The following is a 12,500-nucleotide window of genomic DNA, read 5'->3' as shown; positions in this document are numbered from 1 at the left end:
CAGCCTGTCCGGGTGGGGAGGCATCCTCGGCACAGTTTATGCCCAGGGGGTCTGGACTCTTCTAGAGTCTAGAATGCCGATCAATGTACTGAAACTCTGAGCGATCAGTCTTTGGATCATTGGACAATTAGTCTTCAGGGGTGTCCGGTACGCATTCAATCAGACAATGCCGCGGCTGTGGCCTATGTCAATCACCAAGGGGACAAAAGAAGTGCCCTAGCGTCTCGGGAAGGAGACAGTATTCTAAGATCGGCAGAATGATCAGTTCCAGCCCTCTCTGCTGTACAAATTCCAGGGATGGAAAATTGGCAAGCGGATTACCTCAGTCGACAGGCGTTGGACCAGGGGGGATGGTTGCTTCATCAAGGGGTGTTTCATCAGTTGTGTCTCCGGTGGGATATTCCCGAGGTGGACCTGTTGTCCTCTCATCTCAACAGGAACATACAGATGTTTGTGGCACGGTCTCGGGATCCTCTAGCCGAAGCCACAGACGCCTTAGTTGCTCCTTGGAGTCAGTATCGTCTGATTTACGCCCCCCCCCCTTAAACTTCTGCCAAGACTCCTCTGTAGGATTGAGGCAGAAGGGATTCTGGTCATTCTAGTGGCTCCAGATTGGCCTCGCCAGTCTATGTACGCAGATCTGGTATGGCTGGTTGCCTATGCTTCTTGGAGACTTCCTCTCAGGAAAGATCTGCTGTGCCAAGGGCCAATCTTCCATCCTGCTTTACAGTCTCTGGCTTTGACTACTTGGCTGTTGAAAGCCAGGTGCTGAAGGATAGAGGTTTTTCTGAATTGGTGATTCCTACGTTGGTAAAGACTAGAAGGGCTACCTCTAGGAAGATCTACTATAGTACTTGGAAGACGTACATTGTGTGTTGTGAGTTTCTTGGGGTTCACCCTTGCTCCATTTCGGTGGCTTGGATATTGGCTTTCCTCCAACGGGGGTTGAGCAGCGCCTGGCCTTGAGTACCATCAAGAGCCAGGTTTCGGCCTTAGTGAGTTTTCTTTCAATGTCCGTTGGCCACACATACCTTGGTGCATACTTTTATCCAAAGAGTTGAACACTTGGCTCCTCCAGTGTGGTCTCCATTGCCGCAATGGGATCTCAATTTGGTGCTGTCAGTTCTTCAGAAACCTCCTTTCGAAAGTCTTCAGGAGGTTCCCCTGCTTACGTTGTCCCAGAAGGTGTCCTTTTGGTGGCTGTTGTGCGCGCAGGGTGTCTGAGCTGGCAGCGTTGTCTTGTCATTCACCTTACCTGGTGGTTAACAGAAAAAAGGTGGTTCTTCGTCTCTGTCCATCGTTCCTTCCAAAGGTCGTCTCTGATTTCCATTTGATTGAAGACATTGTGTTGCCTTCCCTGTGTCCCAGGCCAAAACATTCTAAGGAAATTGCCTTGCATTCCATGGATGTGGTTCAGGCAATCAGGGTGTACATGGCAGCTATGGAGTCTTTTAGGAAGTCACTCATTATTTGTACTCACAGATGGACCTCCTGGGACTGCCCCATAAGTGTAGTCAAGCTTTTTCCTGCCTAGTGTCCTACTCCTGTAGGGAGCAGTATAACCGTGGTCAAAAGAGAAGGAGCTGTGTCCGTCAATGAACATCAGAGAAATGGATTTTACGGGAAGTCAAAAATCCAATCTTTTTTCACCTAATGCATATAATGTATTAAGGTGAAAAACTTTGAGACTTTACAATCCCCTTAACCCCTTGGCGCCACCTCCCTCAGCCTTTTCGGAGGATATAAATGCCAGGAAGTGGCTGCTGTGATGGATAAGGTTTGGGAGTAACAGGTGCTGAAGAAACAACCAGCTGGAACTGAAGACATCACAGATCAAATGCAGATATTCGCCAGCACACCACAGATCATCAAAGAACATTCGAAATCTTTATTGAAGGACGATCAGAGGATAGAGTGCAATGTTTCAGAGCTACGCAAGGCCAGTTTTTCAGGCATGTACCACAGCTGTCACATGATTGGAAGCCCCCGATCACAAGTATGCATCAGTGCCTGTGACATCTCAATGTACTGTGAGCACCCTCTCCTTACAAAAAAGCCATTCCCAATAGATGCTTATATTGGGCCGCTCGACTTTGAAGCCCACCTGCCCAGCATCCACATATACACTCACCGGCCACTTTATTAGGTACACCTTGCTAGTACCCGGTTGGACCCCCTTTTGCCTTCAGTACTGCTTATTCTTTGTGACAAAGATTTAACAAGGTGTTGAAAACATTCCTCAGAGATTTTGGTCCATAGTGACATGATGGCTTCACGCAGTTGCTGCAGATTTGTTGGCTGCTCATCTAAGACGCGAACCTCCCACCTTCCACCACATCCCAAAGGGGCTCTATTAGATTGAGATCTGGTGAGTGTGGAGGCCATTAGAGTACAGTGACCTTATTGTCATGTTGAAGAAACCAGTGGTGAGATGATTGGAGCTTTGTGACATGGTGCATTATCCTGCTGGAAGGAGCCATCAGAAGATGGGTACATTGTAGTCATAAAGGGATGGACATGGTCAGCAATAATGCTCAGATAGGCCTTGGCATTTAAACTATGCTCAATTGGTACTAAGGGGCCCAAAGTGTGCCAAGAAAGTATCCCCCACACCATTACACCACCACCAGCCTGAACCATTGATTCAAGAAAGGATGGATCCATGCTTTCAAGTTTATGCCAAATTCTGACCCTACCATCTGAATGTTGCAGCTGAGATAGACTCCTCAGACCAGGCATCATCTTTTCAATCTACTGTTGTCCAATTTTGGTGAGCCTATGTGAATAGTAGCCTCAGTTTCCTGTTCTTAGCTGATAAGGGGTGGCACTCGGTGTCGTCTTCTGCTGCTGTAGCCCATCTGCTTCAAGGTTCAATGATTTGTTCCTTCAGAGATGGTATTCTGAATACCTTGGTTGTAACAAGTGGTTATTTAAGTTACTGTTACCTTTCTATTCTCTGGAAACAGTCTGCCCTTCCCCTCTGACAACAAGGCATTTTCCTCCACACAACTGCCACTCACTGGATATTTTCAAATTTTCGGACTATTTTCTGTAAACCCGAGAGATGGTTGTGCGTCAATCCCAGTAAATCAGTCGTTTTTGAAATATTAAGACCAGCTCGCCGGGCTCCAAAAACCATGCCACAGTCAAAGTCACTTAAATATCCTTTCTTCCCCATTCTCATGCTTGGTTTGAACTTCATCAAGTCGCCTTTACAATGTCTGGATGTCTAAATGCATTGAGCTGCTGCCATGTATGGATGGTGGGAACAGGTTAAAACAAAAACAAAAAACAAAACAAAAAAAAAACATTTGGATATATATGTATGTATATATGAATATAGATAGATTTCTTAAAGTGGAATTCAGACAAAACTTGTTTTTGGTAGGGAAGGGTTAGAACATACAGAATGTCAGCTTTTTGGTCCGGTTCATTCTGAAGAATATTTCCCCTTCATGTGTGGTTACTGGAACAGGAAATTAAATTGGTTGTACACCGCAGATATCCTATATGAACAAATCGTATCCCTCTATAGTGTGTATTTGTCTCAATTAAGAACACGAAGTCTAATTTCATTCCTCTATCAGCATCAGTCCCATCAGACAGCTTTTCCTAACAGCAAGAGAAAAATGGTGACAGGGGAGGGCCCTTCAGCTGATTGACAGCCTCACCTCTGCTCCTGTGTGAGGGGGGTGTGTCTCTTCCCTCCAATCAGCTCTCACACCTCCTCACTGAGCCCTGCAGAGAGTAACTTCTTTTCTCTATCGCTCATTGACAGACGTAGTCCTCGGTGATACAGCACCTTCGGGTTATGTTGCCTCCACAGGAGCAGGACTAGACAGGAAATTAAAATGCTCTGGCCACACCCTAGGGGCAGTCCCAGAGGGTATATCCTCTCTCTCTCTCTCTGCCTCAGCAAATCAGTTATTTTCTGTCTAGTTAGGAGTAAGGACCTAGATACCTTGCTGGGATCTTCGGTCCTGGCAAGATTTTTTTCTTAAAAAGATTTTTTAGACAGCTTTTTTCTCCAGTGTTCCTGTGAGATCTTCAAGCAAGAAAGCTGAACTGGGCGACGGGCTGGATGTTGAGATCCGGTGGTCACCCCAGTTCAGCCTACGAGCGCGTGCAGGCCATAGCTCCGCGCTGGGTCGGCCGCGACAAAGTCCCATTAAGGGACTGACCCCGCGAGTTAAACGTCTCGCTGAAACGCCAAAGACCATGAGTCACGGCGTCCGTATTGGTCGACAGCCCTCCCGCCCCGGTGGAGAGGGGTACTGTCAGGAGTTGGTGCCCGCCTGGTTCCGGTATGGTGAGTAGTATGTTCCCCCTGACGGGTCTTGTGGTGAACGCGGGCCCCTCTCTGTATGGTAAGATAGAGTCCCCCTCTATCCTATAACATGGCACAGATCCCCCTACTTTGAGTGTGATTTTATGTGCAAAAAGCCAGGAGGCTTGGTTTGGGAGCTAACAATCTAATTGTATACATGTTTAAAAGATTGTAATCAGTGGCAGTCTGGGAATCTTACTGTGATAAGAATAAGGTACCTACCAGTCAGAAGCCACGGACATGTAGACTGCCTTCCTAGTCAAACCTCCAGCTATAGCAGGCCTTCCGAATGGCCATGAGGTCCGCCAGGGCCGGTACCGCCAACCACGCCAAAAATCCCCATGCAGAGAAGGTGTTGTGTGCCCTGCAGCACACCGCTATTCGGTACAGGCCGCCGCCATTTTTTTTGCTGGATTGCACGAGCCGCCATTTTGGCGTAGCCTCGTGTCTCCAGCATGGGGGCGGCCATGTTTGAGGTGATCCAAACACCTCGTGGAGCTAGGGGAGGCGCCGGAAGGCGTGCAGAGGGGCGGAGCCGCCTCCTTTCTTCCTGGGCAGCCAGCCAAAAGACTTCCTGTTTGTGAAGACAGCGCTGTAACCTGTTGCAGTTAAACTCTGAGCATCAAGTGGTGAGCCTGGGGGTCTATCTCTCTCTCTCTCGATCGATAGGGATCCCTAGCAGGTAACACTAAGGGGCTTTTGTGGCGCTGGGGGCCTGTGGAAAAAAAAAAAAAAAAAGTTTTTTATTTTTGAATTATATTATCCGGGAAGTTACTGGAATAATCATGGACCCTGCCACACAAATTCCCCCACCTGTTTCCCTCGAGGGGGCCACGGGACCCGCCGGTGCACAGAGTGTAGAGGCATTTACAGCAATTTTGGAGTCTATGGTGGCTCGGGTGGAGGCGGCCTGTCAGGGACGAGGGTCAAGGAAGCGACCCCCGCCTACCCCTATATTATCTGACACCTCTGACTCAGATTCAGAGATGGTCACTGCAGTTGCAGGTCCCTCTGCAAGGGCTGTTACCTCAGGTAAAGCTCCCTCAGACAGTGAGGAGGACGTTTCTTCTCCCGCTATAATTCAGGAAGAAGCATTGGTGGACGCACTAGTTGTGGCAGTGCAGGAAACCTTAAAACTTGAGGTTTTACCGGCAGAAGCAACTGATACAGAGATTCCTTTTGGTACTAACAAGCCCATCAAAACGGTGAAGGTTTTTCCTGTACCCAAGTGTTTTGGTAATAAGATTAAAGGAGAATGGGAGCATTCTAAACGTACCTTTACTATTTCCAAGCGTATTGCTAGACGCTATCCGTTTGAGGAATCCATCATTAAGAAATGGACGGTACCACCAGTAGTGGATCCACCTATTTCCAGGCTGAATAAAGCCACGGTTATCCCAGTGGAGGACACTTCGTCCTTTAAGGATCCGGTGGATCGAAAGATGGAAGCAGAGTCCCGCACCATCTTCTCTCTGATAGGGTCAGCATTTAGACCAGTAATTGTTATTGGTCTAGTTTCCCAGACACTTACGGAATGGGCGAGATTGGTACGCCAAGACCTTAGGGGAAAAGATATTCACCAGGAAACATCTGATTTGATGGAACAGATTATACAAGGGCTACAGTTTATCTGTGACGCAGCCTTGGACACTACTCCCCTATTAGGGCATGCATCTATGTCAGCGGTGATCCTCAGACGTGTGCTGTGGTTAAAATGCTGGTCAGCTGACCTAGGTTCCAAAAAGACCTTGACGAATCTCCCCTTTCAGGGGAATCGTCTATTTGGGGCCACCCTAGATGAAATCATTAAGGATGCCACTGGGGGCAAGAGCACTTTTTTGCCACAGGCTGCTAAAGCTAAGGGACCTCGCAACAAGCGAGGACCTTTCTTTACCGCCCATAAAGGGTTCGCACGCCCGGCTGGAACAAGCGGGAAAGGCAAAACTCCTCCAGGAGGGTTCAAGAAAGGCTGGTCGGACAAACAGAGGACCAACTCAGCCAAACCCGAAGCAAAGGAGTACACAGCCTGAAGGTGCGCCCCCACCCGGTTTGAGGGTGGGGGGACGTTTTCACCGGTATTCAGGACATTAGATCGAGCATCAACTACTACTACCCGTGCGATTCTTCCCTTCCAACATTTAAGTACTACAGGGAGCGGTAGTCACCGTTCCCTGAATAGATCTTTTCCTTTACCTTTTCCTAAGATTAGTCTCAATTCCCCACAGGAATCGGATCTGGTTGACCAGACAGGCCAAGTAGCCTCTAGCCGGGTGACTTCGGTCCCTGAGGTTCAACCAGAAAAGATCACCCTTCCTGATAGCAATCAGGTATCTGATAAATGTGTGGGAACAGAAAACGACCAGACTTTCTCGGATGGTCGGGGCCAGATAGCTCTAGGGACGCCTGGTTCAGATCCAGTCAGCACCAGTGGTCCTAGAAATTCTAGGCTGGCCTCGTCAAGCCGGCCTGGCCGACTTGGACAGGCTAGTCGCAGACGTTCCATGGGAACTTCGTCTCAGGGAGTGTCTGTGGTCTCAAGGACCAATTTACCATCGTGCTTTACAGTCGCTGGTTTTAATGGCCTGGCCATTGAGACCCAAGTACTGAAGGACAGAGGGTTGTCAGCTTCAGTCATTCCTACCCTTATTAAAGCAAGGAAAGCGACTTCCAGCAAGGTCTATTATCACACATGGAAGACTTATATTGCGTGGTGCGAATCTTTAGGATTTCCTCCACGTACCTATTCGGTGACTCGAATATTGGCTTTTTTGCAACAAGGGGTTGAGCAGAAGCTAGCCTTGAGCACCATCAAGGGTCAAGTTTCAGCATTAGCAATCTTCTTTCAGAAACCTTTAGCTACCAAGTCCTTGGTGCGGAATTTCATCCAGGGGGTGCGGCACCTGGCTCCACCAGTCCGCGCGCCCTTACCGCCCTGGGATCTTAATTTAGTTTTGTCGGTTCTACAGAAACCTCCCTTTGAAAACATCAGGGAGATTCCCTTGTTTACTTTATCCCAGAAGGTGGCCTTCTTGGTGGCTATCACTTCTGCTCGCAGGGTGTCAGAACTGGCTGCATTATCATGCCAGTCCCCATACCTAGTGATTCATAGGGATAAGGTAGTACTTCATCCTAAGCCATCCTTTCTTCCCAAGGTGGTTTCAGATTTTCATCTGAATGAAGATATTGTACTACCTTCCTTGTGTCCTCAGCCCAAGCATCATCGGGAACATGCGTTGCATTCCTTGGATGTGGTTCGGGCAATCAGAGTATACCTGAAAGCTACGGAATCATTCCGTAAGACGGATTCACTTTTTGTGATCACGGATGGCCCCAGAAAGGGTTTGCCTGCATCTGCCGCGACCATTGCCAAATGGATTAGACAGACGGTGGTACAGGCTTATTCTATTAAGGGTCAGAGTCCTCCGTTCCCTGTTAGGGCGCACTCCACTCGAGCGCTCAGTACTTCCTGGGCCTTTTGCCATCAGGCGTCAGTGGTCCAGGTATGTAAGGCGGCCACCTGGTCGTCGGTACATACCTTTACAAAATTCTATAAAATTGATGTGACGGCATCGGCGGATGCCTCATTTGGCCGCAAGGTTTTGCAGGCCGCAATTTGAGGAGACCGGTGGTCTACCTCAAGAGTTTTTTTCTGTTTGAAAAATGTCTTTTTTGTTGAGTCTCCTCATTAAGGATGAGCATTGTAAACTTCTAGTTGGCACCGGTTGGGCCTTCTAGATTGGGATTTGATTTCCATTTTCCCACCCCTCATTTGTGATACTGCTCTGGGACGTCCTGAAGGTGCTGTATCACCGAGGACTACGTCTGTCAATGAGCGATAGAGAAAAATGGATTTTTGTAAAATCTTACCGTAAAATCCTTTTCTCTTAGCTCATTGACAGACGTAGTCCCCGCCCCTCTGTTTTGGAGTTGGGTTGGGTTAAAATCTCTAAAGACTGCTTTTTGACATAACTGATTTGCTGAGGCAGAGAGAGAGAGGATATACCCTCTGGGACTGCCCCTAGGGTGTGGCCAGAGCATTTTAATTTCCTGTCTAGTCCTGCTCCTGTGGAGGCAACATAACCCGAAGGTGCTGTATCACCGAGGACTACGTCTGTCAATGAGCTAAGAGAAAAGGATTTTACGGTAAGATTTTACAAAAATCCATTTTTTGCATGGCTCCACCCACGTACCTGGTATAGGGAATCATCCTATTTTTGGAATATGTGATGGAATGAGATAAGAATTTTCTGTTGTAAGACAGGTTACTGTGCTACCCACTAATTCTGTTGGAGGGGGTTTTGATTTCTTTAGTCCCTTTCCATCATAACCTGTATGGGTATTAAGGATCGACCAATATCGTTTTTTCAGGGCCGATACCAATATCGATTTTCCGACCGCCCTTCAGGCCAATAGCCGATATTAGGTGCCGATATTCTGCACATTTAGTTTTTACTTTTACACTGTCCTTTTAAACATTTTTTGTTTTTCGATCACTTTTATTGCTGTCACAAGGATTGTAAACATCACTTGTGACAATAATAGGCAGTGACAGGTACTCTTTATGGAGGAATCTGGGTTCTAAAAGACCCCAGACTCCTCAACTGCACCTAAAAAGCATTCAAAACGCAGAGATTGGCTGTTTTGAATGCAGTCATTTTTTTTTTTTTTTATAAATCTGGTGCCTTTAAGGCTCCAGTACCTGGAAGTGATGTCATGACGCTTCTGGGTTTTTACATCAGAGACCCGATCTGGGCCGAATGCGGCTTTGTTTGGGTCTTCAGCCAGCCGGCGGACGTGCCAGCTGGTGGCTTGGGTCTCCCGGTAGGACAGGAGACTCGGGCGAGCTGGGGAAGGCGGCGGGAGGGGGGACATCCCCTTCCGCTCCTTATAATGATAATTGAGCTGCTGCTCAGCCACATCGGTTGTCATTGCAAGAAAACCGACCGTTGAGCAACAGTACCAGGGTGATGCCTCTAGCTGCAGGCATCACTCCGGTACAACCACTTGAAGAAATATCGGTCATATCGGCAAGCCTATGGCCGATACCGATACTTAAAGAAAAATGATTATCCGCCTCCGATTATCGATCAATCCCTAATGGGTATATCGTCAAGTTAAAATATCCATATGGTTCCAACAGTCAATCCCATACTATTGTATTCTTCTTTTTATAGATGATTTCTGGCTTTTGTCTTTTAGGAAGGATGTGGGTCTGAAGAGGTTCTTCCCGAAGAGTTTGCTGGACTCTGTAAAGGTAAATTTCTATCTCTTAGTTAAAAGAGAAGTATGGGGTGTTTGTTTTTTTTTCACCCCCATTCATACTTACCTAGGTTGATGCAGCATCGGTCCAATGCTGCATCTGTCCCCCGGCGCCCCTGCACTGAGAACTGAGCGATTGAACACTGCCGATCGCTCAGGTCTGACTGCTCCCCGAACAAAGAGCTGCTGACTGTCAGTTAGCTGCTCTCTGCTCTGCCCCCTCCTCACTCATTGGAGCCCTGGGCTGTGGAGGGGCGGGGAGCGGCCGGCTCAGGCTCTCAGCAACTGGCTGAGAGGCTGCGCCGGGTGTCGGTCCAGGCACCTGGCCGATTCCGACTCTGTGGTTGCGAAGATGTGGTGCCTGTATCGACATCTGTAACGTCAGCGGAGAGCAGACTTCAGGCCGCTCTCTGCTGAAAACGGGTCACAGGAGTACAGAATGAACTGCACTCCTGGGATCCATAGGAGATGGTACATCCAAATTAGCTTTCCCTTTACGTCTCCTTTAAAGGAGTTGTGAAGTCAGAAGTCTTTTTATCTTAATGCATTCTATGCATTAAGATAAAAAGCCTTCTGTGTGTAGCAGCACCCCCTAATACTCACCTGAACCCCTTCTCTCCCCAGTGATGTCCACGAGTCCCTCAGCCATCCAGGACTCTCCCTCCTGATTGGCTGCAGCACAGCAGCGGTGCCATTGGCTCCCGCAGCTGTCAATCAAAGTCAGTTAGCCAATCAGGAGAAAGGGGTCGGGACCAAACGGCAGCTTCATGTCTGAATGGGCACACAGAGCTGCAGCTCAGCTTGGGTGCCCCACAGCAAGCTGGGTGCTGTGGGGGCACTTGATGGGAGGGGCCAGGAACAGCAACGAGGGACCCGAGAAGAGGATCAGGGCTGCTCTGTGCAAAACCAACTTCACAGAGGAGTAAAGTAGAACATATTTAATGTAAAAAAAAAAATACATAAGACTTTACAATCAGTTTAAGGGAACATTAACAGCTGAGATGAATATTGATTTTTCAAATCGTAAGGCTACGTTCACATGAGCGTAAAAATTTTACTGATCTTACTATGCATATTTTTTTTTTTTTAGCACAAAAGTTCCTGTGTAATGGTCAGTAAATACTTGCATGAAGCTGTCCTGTCCCCCCCCTATACCTGCATTTTGCATGCATGTATTTTAAGGTCCTCCGATGCAGACTTTTTGGATTTTGTGTTACGGATCTGAACTCAATGCATGCGTACTCTCCTGTGTGAATGTCTCCATTGAAAACGAGACAGCTGGGTTCAGATCCGTAAATATAAATGCTTGCAAATGCATTTTTTAAGTGCCTAGTTAGGGGAAGTCATATGGGTATTCCAGGTTTCTTTAATTTTGTAATAAATATGCACAGAACAATTTCCAGGCAGATCAGACCCAAAGACCCCCCACTGGCTGTTTTTAATTGCTCTTCTATGGGACAAGAAAAGATTCTTGAAACCGGCCGTTCCTTCCTTAACAAATTGGCAGTCGGCTTTCATCAGATTACTTTGTGTCTTTTAGTGAAGAGTGTGAGCTGTTAGTCATGGTGTGGATCTGCCTCAGTGTTTTGAAAGCCTTTTGTCTGGCTGATTACAAGTCTGAAAAGGCCTTCTTTGATTTACACTACCATTAGATGTATTTGTTTCGGCTACTTTTGACATTTTGACCTGTAGCACTGCTACAGTCCAGTCAGCAGTACAGTAATGGTGTCCGCATTACAGCTATGCAGTGTGACAGAGGTAAGTGACCTACATGATCTGCTGAACACAGTTCAAAATCATTTGGCAGATAAATTGTTCACATATTCACCGAACAGCCATAACATTATGACCGCTGACCGTTAAAGTGAATAACATTGATTATATCACTACAATGGCATCTGAAAGTCGGAAGGATATATTAGACAGCAAGTGAACATGTTGTCCTTTAAAGTGATTTGTAAAGTCTCGTTTAAACAAACATTGTATACTTACCTGCCCTGAGAAGTGATTTTGCACAGGGCAGCCTGGATCCTCCTCTCCACGTTTCCCTCTGTGCTTCTAGCCCCTCCCTCATGTGCTTCTCCTAGCCCCTCCCTCCTGTGGAGTGCCCCCACAGCACGCAGCTTGCTATGGGGGCACCCGAGCCAAACTGCAGCGCCGTGTGTCCATTCAGACACAGAGTTGCTGTTTGGCCCCACCTCCTCTCTCTCCTGATTGGCTAACTGACTTTGACAGCTTCGGGAGCCAATGGCTTTGCTGCTCTGTTCCAGCCAATCGGGGGAGGGAGAGTCATGGATGGCTGAGGGACTCACGGACATCGCTGGATAGAGATGGGGTTCAGGTAAGTATGAGGGGTTGCTGTGGAGGCTGCTACACACAGAAGGCTTTTTATCTTAATGCATAGAATGCATTAAGATAAAAATAAAACCTTCTGCCTTTAGACATCCTTTGAAATTGATGAGTTGAAAGTAGAAAAAAAAAATGGGCAAGTGTAAGGATTTGAGCAACTTTGACAAGGACAAAATTTTACTGGGTAGAGCAAATCCAATACTGCAGCTCTTGTGGGATGTTCCTGATCTGCAGTGGTTAGGACTGACCAAAAGTGGTCCATGGATGGAAAACCAAGGACAGGGTCATGGGTGGCCAAGGCTCATTGATACACATGAGGAGCAGAGGCTGGTCTATGTAGTTCAATAGATTGAGGAGCACATGAAGAGAAAAGGCTGGTCCTGTAGAAAGGTGTCAGAACACACAGTACCTCACAGTTTGTTGTGTATGGGGGTTTGTAGCCACACACCACTCAGGATGTCCATGCTGGCACTTGTCCATAGCCAAAAGCACCTACAATGGGCATGTGAGTATCAGAACTGAACCATGGAGAAATGGAAGGTGGTGTCTTTGTGGTGTTGACCCC

At 47.5% G+C, this 12,500-nt stretch overlaps 1 protein-coding gene across 7 annotated transcripts in view; it reads left to right on the top strand.

Moving 5' to 3' along the window:
- PTK2 (protein tyrosine kinase 2) overlaps nucleotides 1-12,500 on the top strand; it is a gene marked incomplete at its 3' end in the record, with an annotated part of 628,214 nt that overhangs the window by 302,842 nt on the left and 312,872 nt on the right. For all 7 annotated transcript variants that reach the window (XM_082257401.1, XM_082257399.1, XM_082257400.1 and 4 more), the window contains one exon: nucleotides 9,527-9,581. In XM_082257401.1, coding sequence (XP_082113527.1) covers nucleotides 9,527-9,581 — 55 coding nt within the window. The remainder of the gene's footprint in view (nucleotides 1-9,526; nucleotides 9,582-12,500) is intronic.

Source organism: Pelophylax lessonae (assembly GCF_965119305.1).
Source record: "Pelophylax lessonae genome assembly, chromosome: 5".
NCBI lineage: Eukaryota > Metazoa > Chordata > Amphibia > Anura > Ranidae > Pelophylax > Pelophylax lessonae.
The sequence above is the reverse complement of the archived record's forward strand: the minus strand, read 5'-3'. Positions and strand labels throughout refer to the sequence as shown.